The 16,634-nt window shown below is 44.1% G+C and overlaps 1 protein-coding gene across 1 annotated transcript in view; it reads right to left on the bottom strand.

Annotated features, from left to right (window-relative positions):
* Positions 1-16,634, bottom strand: part of LOC142311397 (protein-glutamine gamma-glutamyltransferase 5-like) — a 58,988-nt gene that overhangs the window by 11,715 nt on the left and 30,639 nt on the right. Inside the window, exons 7-10 of the mRNA XM_075349780.1 lie at positions 15,601-15,739; positions 13,701-13,804; positions 13,386-13,625; positions 8,743-9,120 (exon numbers count right to left, since the gene is read on the bottom strand). Of these exons, the coding sequence (XP_075205895.1) occupies positions 8,743-9,120; positions 13,386-13,625; positions 13,701-13,804; positions 15,601-15,739 (861 nt within the window). The remainder of the gene's footprint in view (positions 1-8,742; positions 9,121-13,385; positions 13,626-13,700; positions 13,805-15,600; positions 15,740-16,634) is intronic.

A 16,634-nucleotide genomic window follows, 5' to 3' on the forward strand; every position in this document is an offset into this window, starting at 1 on the left:
AGCTGGCCCGCCCCTCCTTAGAGCCGGCCCGCCTCTCCTCAGCGCTGGCCCGCCCCTCCTTAGAGCCGGCCCACCCCCCCCCGCAGCTGAGGTCCGATCGCATGATCGGACCTCAGTCGTAATAACACTCGCATTACACTCTGCTCCTGCTGTGCTGCCAGTGTGAGCCGAGTGTCATGTGAGGATCTCATTAGTCCCCGTGTGGCCCCAGCCTTAGATAAACTATGCTTCATCACACCATTACGTATATTTTGCCTATGTTTGTTAATTCGATTGTGTAATGGTTGTATAGTGTGGCTTACAATCACATCCTAAAAGATATAAGACATATAACAGAATACAATTAAGAGGATGATCAATAGGGAAAATCTCTTTAGTAATATTTGATCAAAAATCTCTGCAACCAAGAGGGATCATCCAACAGCATAGACACTTACGTCCTCCACAGCGAGATAACTCTTTAGATTCCAAAAAGACTGGGGGACAATATCCAAATTACCCATTGCTTATACTCATAGTCGTCTTCATTTTTCTATTACGCTTAGCAATTCTACTGGGTGCTATACATTTTTTTTAATTTCTATACCATCTGAAAATAATATTTGGACTTTTTAGTAGACAATTAGATAAAATTGGATCATTCTGTAGGATGAATCACTATTTAATAATAATCAAATACTATTATGTGATTTATTGAATGTGGTTATGAAACTCATTTTATTTCCCCCCCTCCAACCATCGGGACTTCTCATTTCTTTGTCCCTGAACCTCTTATTTAGAGTCTGATTCCCTATTAAACACTTCATCTTTTGTGCAGTTTTTACATATTCTCCAATATTGTCCATTGGGAATATTCCTTAACCATTGTGGGAGATGTGCACTACTATATTCAAGGTAACTATTTACGTCAACTTTTTTTTTTTTTAAAAAAAGTCGCCGTAACAATATGGCCTTCAGTAGTTTTCATAATTCTTACATCCAAAAACTCCACTTTGCTTTCCAACCAAGTGAATGTAAAAGATAGACATCAAGAGTTCTTGCTCAATTCATTAATAAACATTTGGGATTACTCCATTGTGCTATCCTAACAAAAAAATAAATCATCGATAAATCAACAGTAGAAAAAGATGTGACCCATCAACAGGAAAGTCTGGCCAATAAACAGGGACTCGAAATGCCCTATGAACACATGACATCTCCATTCAGTGAAACAGCCGATGGGGACAGAAGATGCGGGCTGCAAAGATGAAGTGTGGTGGCAGCCACTGAAGATGTGGATGGCAGGCAGAGAAGTGTGGTGGTGGCCACTGAAGATGAGCACAGAAGATGCAGCAACACCAGCGCTGTTCCTGATGATGATTTGTTTGACTGTGGTGACAGAATCTGTGGTCCAGCGCTGCTGTCACTCATTCTGCTTCTATCACTGTCCTTGTCCCATTTCAAGGAAACAGGTGGCAAGGACAGATGCAGGCAATGTGGTGACAGGGAAAGAATATCTGTGAGGCGGCACAAATGTATGGTCACTTCTCCATCAGCCCCCCAAAATAGAACGTTGTTGGGACAATATTAACAGGAGCTGCGTTAAGGGACTGTATACAGAGAATGGTACGGAAATTTAAGATAAATCAATTGCATGACCCATTTAAATGAGGCTTTTTTTGCATTTATTTATAGCTGTTGTTTTGCATTCAGAGTCAGGTTGCGGAAAAAAAGGAGGGAAATAGCAAATATTAAACAATAAAGGGGTTCTCCACTACTTTGATTTTGATATTATATTTTTGGATAGGTCTTCAATATCAGATTGGTGGAAATTGAGGGGGCAGGTTTGTCAGCACACTGATGTAAACGTGTGATTGAGAAGAACATCACATATCTATCACACTGCACTCTGTCACTCACTACAGAAAAGCTCCATAAATTGGCTGCAGTGCCAGAGAGTGGTCATTAAATAGTGTGATGGTTCAGTGGTGTGTCAATCCATAACACTTTTTACATCCTTGTATTGCTAAACCTGCTAGAAGCTGATGACGGTTTGGGGTGTCTGATATTGAACTTGACCTTATGAGATATTAATTACCTGTTCTATAGCTATCCTAGTGATTGGTCATAAATATTAGTGTACTGAAAAACCCCTTTAAAAGGTAGGGTGTTGTGTTTTTTAATTTCTGTAATAATAGTGATTTTGGAATCAATTATTTTTAATACAAAATTAAATTCATTGTTTATTTAGTTTTTATTTAATTCTATTTTTACTGAAACACTGGGGGGGCTGTCATCTTGGAGTAACGACAGTTACTCACCTCAAATATGGCAGCTCTCTGTGCATTGGGTCTCATGGTCGGACTCCGACCCTATTCTCAAACACTGAGAGCTCCCTGCTGTGAGCTGGACATGCCCCCTGGGCTGTCCAGATCACAGTAGAGGGAGGAGATCGCCACCATCTCTGTGGAGCTCACAGCATATGTTGTGTGCTGCATTTTCCACCTGTAAACCGCTCAGGGTGGGGTGAGTACCGGTGCCGTGATTTTACCCTAACTGATTCTGGGATGCTGCTCCCCCCGCCAACCCCCCCACTCTGCTGCTTACCACCCCACTCTGCCGCCCACCCCCCCCCTCCCCTGCGTGTGCTCACCTCGGACCTCCGCTCCTAGCAGCTCCTCACTGCTCTGTGCTGTGATCACTGATGGGAGGAATGGACACCAGGCTGACAGGACAGGCTGCCGGGAGCGCAGGTTTGAGGTGAGTGCATGTGGCTGGGAGCGGTGATCACGGCGTGACATCTGTAGTACAGTGTTGGTCTCAGACTGCAGATCACCCCCCCTTGCAGCATGTCACCTTGGAGCTCCGATCCTGGCTGGCAGCTACTCTTACCAGCCTGGTGTCTTGGCAGTTCCTCCTCTCAGCGCTTAGAGCACAGTATATGGGGGCAGAGTATAGGGGGAACGGTATACAGTAGGGCAGAGTATATGGGGCATAGAATACATTGAGGCACGGTATATGGAGTTATAGGAATATCGGGGCACAGTAAATGAGGGTCACAGGAATATCTGGGCACAGTATATGGGGTCACAGGAATATCAAGGCACAGTATATGTGGTCACAGAAATATTGGGGCACAGTATATGGGGTCACAGGAATATCGGGGCACAGTATATGGGGATACAGGAATATCTGAGCACAGTATATGGCGTCACAGGAATATCGGGCACAGTATATAAGGTCACAGGAACATCGGGGCACAGTATATGGAGGTCACAGGAATATCAGGGCAGAGTATATGGGGCATATTATGCAGTGGGGCACAGTATGCAGTGGAGCACTATGCCAGCTGTCCTTGGTGACACTTTAGACATATCAGGATCACTTTGTAGGCTCCAACAAAATGGCTCCGCACTGTGATCCTAAACTTCATCTTCCCTTATCCTTTTGGAAACTCCCAGAACGAGAGAGGGGGAGGTGACATCAAACATGAGAGCAGATTCCTCCCACTTTACTACAGTTGTAATGTGAGCTAGTTGTACAGTAGGATTTTAGCAGCTGCTCCCCCTAGTGTTTCTATATTTTGGTCAATTAAAAATAATAATATTTAAACAAAACATTTAAACATTAATAATTTACATTTTTTCAGTTATTGATTTTTTTTTTGTTGACAATACCTTCCCTTTAATAAGGAATTAAAAAATTGCAGCCAAGGCAGCGAGTAGATGAACTATTATCAACTTGACAGCTGTCATTCAGCACTTCAGGAAGCTTTGGTGTGTCACCAGATATCACAATATATAATTAGATCATTAGACCTAATGACTTATGAAGTTAGTTTAACAAGCCATGTCTGTTGTGAATGTTAGTTATGTCTTGACTGCTGGGAGGCTCCCTCTGGTGGCCAGGAAGGGTTTGGACAGAGACCAGGTGTGTTGTGCAGTAAGTCCTTGTTGAAGAAACATGTGGAGCCGGCAGTTCCTGCAGCAGCGCCTCCTGACCCTGTTTTGGTACAAGGGGATCTGGAGTATGAGGTTGAAAAAATTCTGGATTCCCGTCGCAGTAGGTGTCAGCTTCAGTACCTTGTGAAATGGAAGGGTTATGGGCAGGAGGATAACTCTTGGGTTGTGGCTTCTGACATTCATGCGGACAGGTTGGTTCGCGCCTTCCGTCATGCTCATCCCGAGCAACCCGGTGGCGTGGGTGAGGGTTCGGTGACCCCTCCTCAAGGAAGGGGTACTGTTGTGAATGTTAGTTATGTCTTGGCTGCTGGGAGGCTCCCTCTGGTGGCAAGGAAGGGTTTGGACAGAGACCAGGTGTGTTGTGCAGTGGGTGTTTCCTTTCCTAACTCTCCGCTTATTTAAGTCCTGGTCTGATTGCAGGCTGTTGCTGGATGTCAGTTGTTCTTTGTATTTTCAGCCTGCTTAATCCTGCTCTACATCACATCCACTCCAGATAAGTTCTTGCTCTTTATTTATTGCCTGGTTCTTTTGCTTATCTGGGTTTGTCATTTGTTGTGGTTGGTTTCAGTTTATTTCCTTCCAGGGATTTTCCCCCTCAGTGGATTGTTGAGGAACTCCCTGCAGTTCTGTGTGGAGTATAGCTCCTTTGGGTCCATGTGTTTATGGCTTGTTGAATTTGTTATAATTCTTGTTTTCTGTTCATTGGTATGACAAGGGCACCTGGTATAGGATGGAGTTCAGATCGAGCGATCTGAGGGCCTTTTTGTACTATCAGGAAGTTGGTATTTTGCAGGGTTTTACTCTGGCCACCATCAATCCCTTTCCTGTCCTTTCCTATTTTAGTCAGCGGGGGCCTCACCCTTTGCTACTCCTGTCATCTACCTGTGTATTGTGTTTTTCCTATATCACCGCAGTCTTTGAATGTGGGGGGCTTGCTATTCTTGTCTATTTTCTGAGGCAGAGAGTTATTCATCTTTCCTACCTTTAGGATAGTTAGTTCTCCGGCTGGGTTCGCGGTGCACAGGATGTTAGTTCACCCCTCGGCTACTTCTAGTTGTGTTGGTTAGTAAGGGGATGGCGGCCAGATTAGTTGCCAATGCTCTTGTCACCTTTTTGCCAATGATTTGTGGTGATCTTCCATGGTTCCGGATCATAACACATGTCAAAATGCTATATAATCTTTTATAAAAACGCATCTCAGTCTCTGCTAACCCAGCCTGATTGACAGCTCCTCAGTGTCCCTCCTCTCTGCTCAAATCTCACACTGCTAAGTATAAGCTGTCGCTGTCAATCAGACTGTGCGGGAGGGGACTGAATACACTTGGACTCATATGTTCTCTTTTCTTTACCTGGATTAATAAAATGCTCATTTTAATATAGGGATTATACAGCTATCCTGACATGGATTCTAAAGATAAATACACCAGTCTTATCAGGTCTAAACAATTTATATAATAACATATGCACATTCCTATTGCGTAATCTGGCGACAGATCTGCTTTGACCATTGCTTATAGTGTATATTATCATTAATTCACACCTTATGATTTGCACTCTACATTTTCTGTGTGCTATACAGCCCATGGATGGTGTGTACCAATCATATTAGTGCTAATCTAATCTCTGTTAAATCCAGTATGTTTTGCGGATGAGCATAGCTATTTTTACAGCACATCTCAAGCATAATAATAGCAACAATACATGTGTTTATGAATATTATTCCACTACAACCTTTTTTTTTAGGATATAGCTCCAGATTTTCTTCCTGATGACACAACAGTTGAATTCCAAATTAAGGGAGATTTGTTTCACCCCTCTTAGTTTGGAAACATCATAAAACTTCATAGAAACACAGTTGGGAGTAGATGAGATTAGAAGACATTTCTCAATTAAATGCAAGCAAGAAATCAGATAATTTCCCTCAAAATTATAGGGACACAGGTTTTATTTCCAAGTTGGCTATGTGCGCACTTACCGGATTTCGCCGCGGATTTTTTGCAGTTTTGCTGCATGTTTCGCTGCAGAAAATGTTCATAACATCTCTGCAGTGAATCACCAGCAAAACCTATGGGCAAAAAAAATCCTGTGCGCACTAGGCGGAATTTAACAGCTGCATGTTTTGCTACGGGATTCCCGCAGCAAAAACAATTGCATGTCAATTCTTTTCCGCACGTCGCTGCGGGATTTCACTACAATGACTCCAATGTTAATCGTGAAATCCCGCAGGGAATAATGCAGGCAGCAAATTCTGTGCGGTTCACTGCGTTTTCCTGCGTTATTCCCTGCGGTATTTCGCGGTTTACCTCCGGTAATGTACATCGCCTGTCTGGCTTTGCAGGGAGGTGATGTCATTACAGGAAGAGGAAGCAAAGCAGAGAGTAAACAAACACACAGATCACACTCACACAGACATCACAGACATAGAACACAGACACAGACACATAGAACACACATAGAAATCAAACGGAAATATAGAAAACAAAGAACGTGGGCTCCGCTGCATATTTACTGTCCAGCCGACGTAAGCACACAGCGGCGGCCCGGTATTCTCAGGCTGGGGAGGGAGAGGGGCAGGGTTAATGTCCCCCGCCTCACTCCCCCTCCCGCAGCCGAGAATATCAGCCGCAGCTGCCCCGGGACTGTCGCATGCATTATGCGGCAGTACCGGCGTGTCCTCGGCTCTTCCTGCCGCCGTGTAGCAGTGGCGGTCAGGGTAATACAAGGGGTTAATGGTGGTGGATCACCGCCATTAACTCCAGGCTTGATCATGGCAGCGTCTATGAGACAGCAGACATGATCAACCCGTAAGTAAAGTGAATAAACACACACACCGAAAAATCCTTTATTTTAAATAAAACAAACAAGCCTCGTTAACCCTTTTATTAACCCCTCCCGAAACAAAGCTCTGGCGTAATCCACAGCTCCAGCATAATCCACAGCTCCGGCGCTGCTTACATCCAGCCGCGACTGTCACAGCGCTGAATGAATGCAGCAGACAGCAGAGGTAATTACCGGTCATTTCCCACGGCCGGTAATGTGAACGCACTGCCGACCGTGGGAAATGCAGCGATCTGTCCTCTATCTATCTGTCTATCTATCTATCTGTCTGTCTATCTATCTATCCCTCTATCTATTCTTCTGTCTCTTTATCTATCTATCAGAGTGAAATGACTTTTTTTTTTTTCAATGTGCTTTATTGCATTGAATGCAATAAAGCACATCCCAACCCACACGCGGCAAAACCGCGGCAATACCGCGAACAATACCGCGGTGAAACTGCAGAAAACCGCATGCGGTTTTCGGGTGCAGTTTGCCGCGGTTTTTTACCGCGGGTGCGGTAATCTTTGAATAGCTGCGGAATTTTCTTAAGAAAATTCCATTTTCCAGTGCGCACATAGCCTAAGAGAATGAATGTATAATGTGGTCAGATTATCTTCAGTTACAGATACCAACTGATTATATACAGCATGTGAATTTATTGTCAGATCTGGAAGGATTTATGGTATACTTATAAATTTGCCTGTTTCGTGTCTTTGTAGAATTTGTTATCACTATACTCAGAAGCCACAATGAACAGATTAACGTTTAAGGCTCTTACTTCTAGCATCTTCTCCTATTGATTCTTCATATTATACAGGACTCTAACTTACATTGCTTTGTATATCACGACATTCAGCATGCACAGCAGAACATATCTCCGATGTGTTTACAGAGTCTCCATCCACACAGTGGTATCTCCCAACTCAAAAGATGGAAGTCTCACACAGTTGTGAAAATAGTGAGACAGTGGAGAAACCCCACTTCTGTCAACTTTTAAAAGACCAAAGAGTTACCAAATTGGGGAGGAAAATACTTTGACTTTTCCTAATTAGATATGTTTGAGAAATATTTTATAGAGGTTCTAGGTCCTTTTTGGGTCCAATCTGCTGTTTCTCCTTCCTGTATTCCATTTTCTCTGCCAAATTGTTGTCTTGTTTATATCACTCATAAGCGGGCTTTACACGCTACGATATCGTTATTGAATTATCGTCGGGGTCACAGTGTTTGTGACGCACATCCGGCTTCATTAACGAGATCGCAGCGTGTGACACTTATGAGCGACCTTAAACGATCGCAAAAGCAGCCAAAATCGTTTGCCGTGAAGAGATCGTCCTGAAACAAAAAATCGTTTAATGATAATTATTAGCAATGTTGTTCCTCGTTCCTGTGGCAACACACATCACTGTGTGTGACACCGCAGGAGCGACAAACATCTCCTTACCTGCCTCCACCGGAAATGAGGAAGGAAGGAGGTGGGCGGGATGTTACGTCCCGCTCATCTCACCCCTCCGCTTCTATTGGACGCCTGCGTCGCAGAGTAGGTATGTGCGTGTGACGCTGCCGTAGCGATAATGTTCGCTACGGCAGCGATCACCACATATCGGCCGTACGACGGGGGCGGGTGCTATCGCGCTCGACATCGCTAGCCGATGCTAGCGATGTGGCAGCGTGTAAAGCCCGCTATAGTCGTGAGCACTTAGTTTAGTACAGAGAGGCAAAGTACTCCTATACTGTGGTAAGAACTTCTACACGACAGGCCACAGTGAGCTAGCAGTGCAAAAATGATGTATTTGAAAATGAAGTCAATGACATAATTTGAAAAATAGCTTATACACAAGTCTATCAAACTTGTTGAGAACAGCCTTACATTGAATTGCACTTTAATGGGTTTAACATGTAGCATAAACAAGTATAAAAGGCCCTATAAATTAATACCATCCATAATTGTTTTATATGAATAGATAGTATAGATTTTCTTTACCTTCTTTAGGCCCAAGGTTTATGTACTTGGAGTCCTTCCAGAACTGGACACCTGGTTTTCCTCGGTGCTTCAAGGATTGTGCACTAAAGCTCAGCTTTAATGTCTTGGCAACAGGGAGCAAATTAACAGATAATAAAGCCAAATTGATGGTTTGTCCAAGTTGTGGGGACTCTGTTAGCTTAAACTTCAGCAGTAATTTAGCATCACTTAGTGGACGGTTTGGTTGTTCATTATCAGGGACTGGTCCATGTTCAGGTGATACACCATTAGAAGAAAATCCATTGGAGAGGTTACGGTGTGGCACACCATTTGAAGTTATGCTCAGTCTACTTAATCTTTGCAGAGCTTTCTCGAAAGACTTCCTTTCTTCAATCGTTCCTTATTAACATTGTAAAAGAAAAATACGTAAGCAATAAAACTGCATTTTCTTACACACCTGAACTTTTCTGATGTTCTAAAATGATTCTTATATTCCCAACATGATATAATTCCCATTATGCACATTGGGATAACAACCAAACTTGAGAATAACTACTGGGTCCTCACCATTGCTCCGATGTGAATGGAGCAGTGGTTAATCGTGTGCACTCTACTTCATTCATTATTAATGGGTCCTCTGGAGATAGCCAAGCATTCCACTTGGTTGATTTTTCAGTAGAGATAAGCAAACCCGAAGTTCGTTGTTTGGTACGAACTCAGACTTTTCTAAGAAAAAAAAGATTGGATTCGGAGTTCGGGTTCTTTACGAATGCAAACCACTTCATGTAAGCATCGCTGTGCTCGGGTATGAATGGTGCTCGGCCCAGTGTGAGATGCTTGAAGTGTTTGATCGGCTTGCACTATAGGTAACAACAGCATGATCGGATGTAGTGTGCAGCAAACAAAAAAAATGGAAAAAACCCGCCCACCCTTCACCTGGAAGGGTTCTGTTTATGGCTGGCTGCATGTGGGCGGAAACTTGAACTGCCAATCACTGACTTCAAATGAAGTTCAAGTCCTGGTCCAAAACCGAACTATAAAAAAGTTCAGCTGGACAAGCAGAACTTTAACTTCAATGGGTCAGCTCATCTCTAATCTTCAGCACTCTCTTTAAGGCCCCCTTCACACGTCCGTGATACACGTGCGTGTTTGGTCCGTTTCCGTATATACCGGAGACACGGCCAAACGTGCACCAATGTTAATCTATGATTGTGGTCACACGTCCGTTATTTCATTATGTCCGTGTGTGCGTGTCCGTGATCCGTATGTGTTTGCGTTTGGCACGGATGCATGTCCGTTATCTGCACGGAGCACGCACACGTGGACACAATGAAAGTCTATGGGTATGTGCACACACGTTAGTAAACACGTATGCATATACCTATAGTCCGTGTCCGTTTGGTGTTTTTATTTCTAGTGATGTCGGCTATTCTTTCTATTTCTGTGTATGTCCGTCAATCTCCCTGAGTCCGTCGGTCAGTCTCTCTGTCGGTCTCTCTGTCTGTCTGTCCCTCTCTCACAGTCTGTCGGTCAGTTTCCCCCCTCTCTCATACTTACCGTTCCCCGATCTCCGGCGCAGCGCTGCACGGCATTCACACTGCTGCGGCGGCTTTTACTATTTTGAAAAAGCCGGCCGCCCATTAAACAATCTCGTATTCCCTGCTTTCCCCGCCCACCGGCGCCTATGATTGGTTACAGTGAGACACGCCCCCACGCTGAGTGACAGGTGTCACACTGCACCCAATCACAGCAGCCGGTGGGCGTGTCTATACTGTGCAGTAAAATAAATAAATAAATAATTAAAAAAAAACGGCGTGCGGTCCCCCCCAATTTTAATGCCAGCCAGATAAAGCCATACGGCTGAAGGCTGGTATTCTCAGGATGGGGAGCTCCACGTTATGGGGAGCCCCCCACCCTAACAATATCAGTCAGCAGCCGCCCAGAATTGCCGCATACATTATATGCGACAGTTCTGGGACAGTACCCGGCTCTTCCCGATTTGCCCTGGTGCCGTTGGCAAATCGGGGTAATAAGGAGTTATTGGCAGCCCATAGCTGCCAATAAGTCCTAGATTAATCATGTCAGGTGTCTATGAGACACCCTCCATGATTAATCTGTAAGTTACAGTAAATAAACACACACACACCAGAAAAAATCCTTTATTAGAAATAAAAACACACACACATTCCCTGGTTCACCACTTTAATCAGCCCCGAAAAAGCCCTCCATGTCCGGCGTCCTCCAGGATGCTCCAGCGTCGCATCCAGCGCTGCTGCATGGAGGTGACAGGAGCTGCAGAAGACACCACCGCTCCGGTCACCTCCACGCAGCTAATGAAGACAGCCGCGCGATCAGCTGAGCTGTCACAGAGGTTACCCGCTGTCACTGGATCCAGTGACAGCGGGTAACCTCAGTGACAGCTCAGCTGATCGCGCGGCTGTCTTCATTAGCTGCGTGGAGGTGACCGGAGCGGTGGTGTCTTCTGCAGCTCCTGTCACCTCCATGCAGCAGCGCTGGATGCGACGCTGGAGCATCCTGGAGGACGCCGGACATGGAGGGCTTTTTCGGGGCTGATTAAAATGGTGAACCAGGGTATATGTTTGTGTGTTTTTATTTCTAATAAAGGATTTTTTCTGGTGTGTGTGTTTATTTACTGTAACTTACAGATTAATCATGGAGGGTGTCTCATAGACACCTGACATGATTAATCTAGGACTTATTGGCAGCTATGGGCTGCCAATAACTCCTTATTACCCCGATTTGCCAACGGCACCAGGGCAAATCGGGAAGAGCCGGGTACAGCCCCAGAACTGTCGCATATAATGTATGCGGCAATTCTGGGCGGCTGCTGACTGATATTGTTAGGGTGGGGGGCTCCCCATAACGTGGAGCTCCCCATCCTGAGAATACCAGCCTTCAGCCGTATGGCTTTATCTGGCTGGCATTAAAATTGGGGGGGACCGCACGCCGTTTTTTTTTAATTATTTATTTATTTATTTTACTGCACAGTATAGACACGCCCACCGGCTGCTGTGATTGGGTGCAGTGTGACACCTGTCACTCAGCGTGGGGGCGTGTCTCACTGTAACCAATCATAGGCGCCGGTGGGCGGGGAAAGCAGGGAATAGGAGATTGTTTAATGAGCGGCCGGCTTTTTCAAAATAGTAAAAGCCGCCGCAGCAGTGTGAATGCCGTGCAGAGCCGGTGATCGGGGATCGGTGAGTATGAGAGAGGGGGGGACACTTCAGTCACTCGGGGGATTAGCGGTCACCGGTGAATCCTTCACAGGTGACCGCTAATCAGTACTCGACACAGACAGAGCCGCGGTATGAGGATGAAGTCGGGTGAAGTTCACCCGAGTTCATTCTCATCGCGCAACTCTGTCTGCTGTCAGCCGACATTTATAAACGACATTGTGCATCACACACACGGACATTACACACGGACATTACACGTACACATACACGTTAATTCCACACGCACACACGGACGTTCTGCACACAAACACGGCTAGCATACGCAATTCACACAGGTGCCACACGGACCATAAAAACGGACACAAAAACGGGACACGGACCCGAAAAACGGCCCGTAACACACGTGCGTGTTTTTCACGGACGTGTGAAGGGGGCCTAAGAGTGAATGGATCAGCAGTGCGCATGATCAACCATTGCTCCATTAACACAGGGAACTTTAGAGCAGACGTTCTTGAAATCAGCATGAGTCCCAGCAGTTAGACCCTTAAACGATTGGAAGGCTATCCCCGATCCCTTGGATAGGGGATAACTACCAGACTTGAAAATACTCCTTTAGGACTTAATGGCCTGCAAGTGAAAGGCTGTCCAGCTTGTTGGGCTTACATTCTTTTAATAATTGTATTTGTTTTGTTATTTTGAAACAATTCATATTTGAAGTCTTAATACACTCTTAGGGGTACTTTACACGTTGCGAAATCGCTAGCATTTGCTAGCAATGACCAGCGCGATAGCACCCGCCCCATCGTACATGCGATATCTTGTGATTGCTGCCGTAGCGAACATAATCGCTACGGCAGCTTCACACGCACATACCCTCAAGGGGGAGGTGCGTTCGGCGTCATAGCGACGTCACCGCGATGTCACTAAGCGGCCGACCAATAGAAGCGGAGGGGTGGGGATGAGCGGTACGTAACATCCCACCCACCTCTTTCCTTCTGCATTGCCGGTGGACGCAGGTAAGGAGATGTTTGTCATTCCTGCGGCTTCACACACAGCGATGTGTGATGCCGCAGGAGTAACAAACAACATCGTATCTCCTGATGTAGCGACATTATGGAAATGAACGACGTTACACAGATCAGCGATTTTTTACGCTTCTGTGCTCATTCATCGTCGCACCTAGGATTTACACGTTGCAATGTCGCTACCGGCGCCGGATGTGCGTCACTAACGACGTGATCCCGACGATATATCGGTAGCGATGTCGCAACGTGTAAAGTACCCCTTAGTGTTGTTGTGTTTATTCCCATTGAATGGTTCAAAGCCAACTAATTATCTAACACTATAATGCATAAGGATAGCTAAAGATACATGTAATTAATGGAGAATCATAAATATTGATCAAGTTAAAGGCATATACGGTAATATGTTAATATATGTTAATACCTTTCTTAATGTGCCACATACCTTCATCATACTTATAGGTGTGTGTAATATCATCACGTTCATCTGTGCCCACGCACTTTGTACTGATACGATAGCCAACCAAATGTGGGTCACAGAAAGTTTTTTCTTTCTTTGTGCCATATATTGTATATTTCACACAGTCTGCATTGACCATGGAATAAACAAAGGGTCCATCATAGGTAAGGTACACATCACCTTCTTTTATTGCATTTACAGAGGTAGGGCCACAGCAGAATATTCCTATTCGGAAGCAAACAAAGTAGTTAGCACAAGTGACTTCCTTTGGTAAGGACCTATAATTTGTTGGGCTCCTACCATTGCTGGTTTCCTGGGGGGTTGGATCTAGGACTTGCCACCCTCCATAACCTGGTGGTAAGTCTTTTCTTGCCATCCAGCATTCACACCATACATGAAAATTCCTAGAAGAGAACATAATGTTTGCATAACTGATATTTTCAAATAATGGATCAGTAAAGTAACGCATACACATATATTAGTGATCTGTATATAGACAATGTGTTATAAGATTCCAGTGCGGATGGGAATTGGCCAGTCTCCTTGAAGGAATATTTGTTCCCATCCCATGGAGGAAAACAGTTTGTTTAGTTCTGATAACTTTGAGACTTTTACAGTTCAGGTTCACTCATCCTTACTCTTCCTGAATATAGTATGTGCAGTTTTACAGCAGTTTTAGCCCCTTAACGACCACGGGCAGTAAAATTACGTCATAGAGGTCATAGTGTTAATCTCCCCTGGCTGCTGCCAGCAGCAGTGGGAGATCGGCGCACATCTCAGCTGATTTATATAGTTGACATGCTAGGCACGAGTGGAATCCCTATCCGCCCATGCCATTTAAGCCCTTAAATGGTACTGTCAATATGTGACAGCGTCATTATAATTGTGATCATGCTAAAACTTTACTCACAGGCCTCCACCGGAAATCACGTGACGTGATCATGTGGATCCGGTGGTTGTCATGGTAGCACAGGGCTATGTGATGACAGGACTAAGGTCCTGTAAAAAAACAGCCGAGTACTGGCTGTTACAAGAGATGATCATTTCTGCCAATCTGAGCGGTGCTGCTCTGATCAGGAAACATGAATGAGCAATCAGACAGCTAGATGGACAACTAGCCCCCTAGGGGGACTAGTAAAATAAAAAAAAAAAGTTTAAAAGAAAGTTTTGAAAGATTAAAAAATAATAGCAAAACCTAAAAGTTCAAATCACTTTAGGTATAGAAAAATAGCAGGCACGCACCGGTTTGTTGGGAGTTTTTCAGAATTTATTCTTCAGACATACAGTGGTGGGATAAGAGTGCTGTTCAATTCACCCCCCCATTCGCTACATTGAAAATTGAAGGGTTAAAAAAATAAAAAATATACACACATTTGGTATCGCCGCGTTCAGAAACGGCCAATCTATCAAAATATAAAATCAATTAATCTGATTGGTAAACGGCGTAGCGGCAATAACATTTCAAAGGCCAAAATTACGTTTCTTGGTTGATGCAAATTTTGCGCAAAATGGAATACCAGGCGATCAAAACGTAGCATCTGCGCAAATATGGTACAATTAAAAATGTCAGTTCGAGACGCAAAAAAAAAGCCATCACTGAACCCCAGAACCCGAAAAATGAGAATGCTATAGGTCACGAAAAATGGCGCAAAACATACGCCACTTTTTTCTGACAAACGTCTGATTTTGTTTAACCCTTTAGATAAAAGTAACCTATTCCTGTTTGGTGTCTATGAATTCACACCGATCTGAGGCATCACAACTACACATCAGTTTTACCATATAGGGAACACTGTGAATAAAATATCTCAAAAACAATAGTGCAATCGCACTTTTTTTTGCAATCTTTCCGATTTTTTATTTTTTTTGCCATTTTCTAGTGCACTATATGGTAAAACTATTGGTTTCATTTAAAAGTCCTGCTCGTTCCACAAAAAACAAGCTCGCACAAGACCATATTGACTGAAAAATAAAAGTTACGTTTCTCGGAAGAAGAATGGCAAAAAAATCCAAAACGGGAAGCGCCGTTTGGGAAGGGTTTAAGTAGTTCCATGACGTCCCATAATTGCCTTGAATAAATCATTTATAGGAAGGCTTTTTATAAAATGAGATGGTAGGCATACACTTATAGATGTTCCCAATGATCTTTTAAGTCACAGACAATATTTGATGGTTACGGTATGTTGACTATTTGCCTTACCAGATACTGTCGTTACTTTCTTTAGGAAGTTTCTTTCCAGTTGTGTCATAATACTCATCAATTATCAGATTGTTACTTGTATCGTGAGCAGAATTAAAGTTTGTGACCACACGTGTCGGGATTCCTAAGCTTCTCATCACTGGAGAAAAGGAGGCAAAAAGGAGCTATTCAATCTACTTATATAGGTCTGTATTCATCTACAGAAAATAAATTTAAAAATAACACATGTTTAGGCCCTGTGCACACTGGAAAACGGAATTTTCTTAAGAAAATTCCGCAGGGTCTGAAAGATTACCGCACCCGCGTTAAAAATCCATGGCAAACCGCATTTGCGGCGGTTTTACCGCGGTATTGTTCGCGGTATTGCTGCGGTTTTGCTGCGTGCAGGTTGGTACATGTGTTTTAATGCATTCAATGCAATAAAGCACATTGAAAAAAAAAGAAAAAAAAAAAGTCATTTCCTTTTGAGATAGATAGTAGATAGATAAATAGACAGATAGAAGAATAGATAGAGGGATAGATAGATAGAGTCCCTGTGAGCACACGCTGCATTTCTCCCGACGGTAGTGAGTTCACATTACCGGCCGTGGGAAATGACCTGTGGTTACCTCTGCTGTCTCGTTGCGAGGCTGCATTCAGCACTGTGTGTCAGTCGCGGCTGGATGCAAGCATCGCAGGGCGTGGATTACGTCGGAGCTATGTGTTTTGGAGGGGTTAATAAACGGGTGAAACAGGGGCTTTTTTGTGTTTTAATTAAAAAAAAGGATTTCTCGGTGTGTGTGTTTTTTTCACTTCACTTACGGGTTGATCATGTCAGCTGTCACATAGACGCTGCCATAATCAAGCCTCTACTTAGTGGCGGTGATGTACTGCCATTAACTCATTATTACCCTGATTGCCACCGCATCACGGCAACTGGAAGAGCCGGGGACACTCCGGTACTGCCACATAATGGATGCGAAAAACTGTGGAAATAGAAAGCGCAATAGGGTCTTACCCGGTATATACCAAGAGAAGTGGAAGATTGGCACTCA

This window comes from Anomaloglossus baeobatrachus, chromosome 5 (genome assembly GCF_048569485.1).
Source record: "Anomaloglossus baeobatrachus isolate aAnoBae1 chromosome 5, aAnoBae1.hap1, whole genome shotgun sequence".
Classification (NCBI taxonomy): domain Eukaryota; kingdom Metazoa; phylum Chordata; class Amphibia; order Anura; family Aromobatidae; genus Anomaloglossus; species Anomaloglossus baeobatrachus.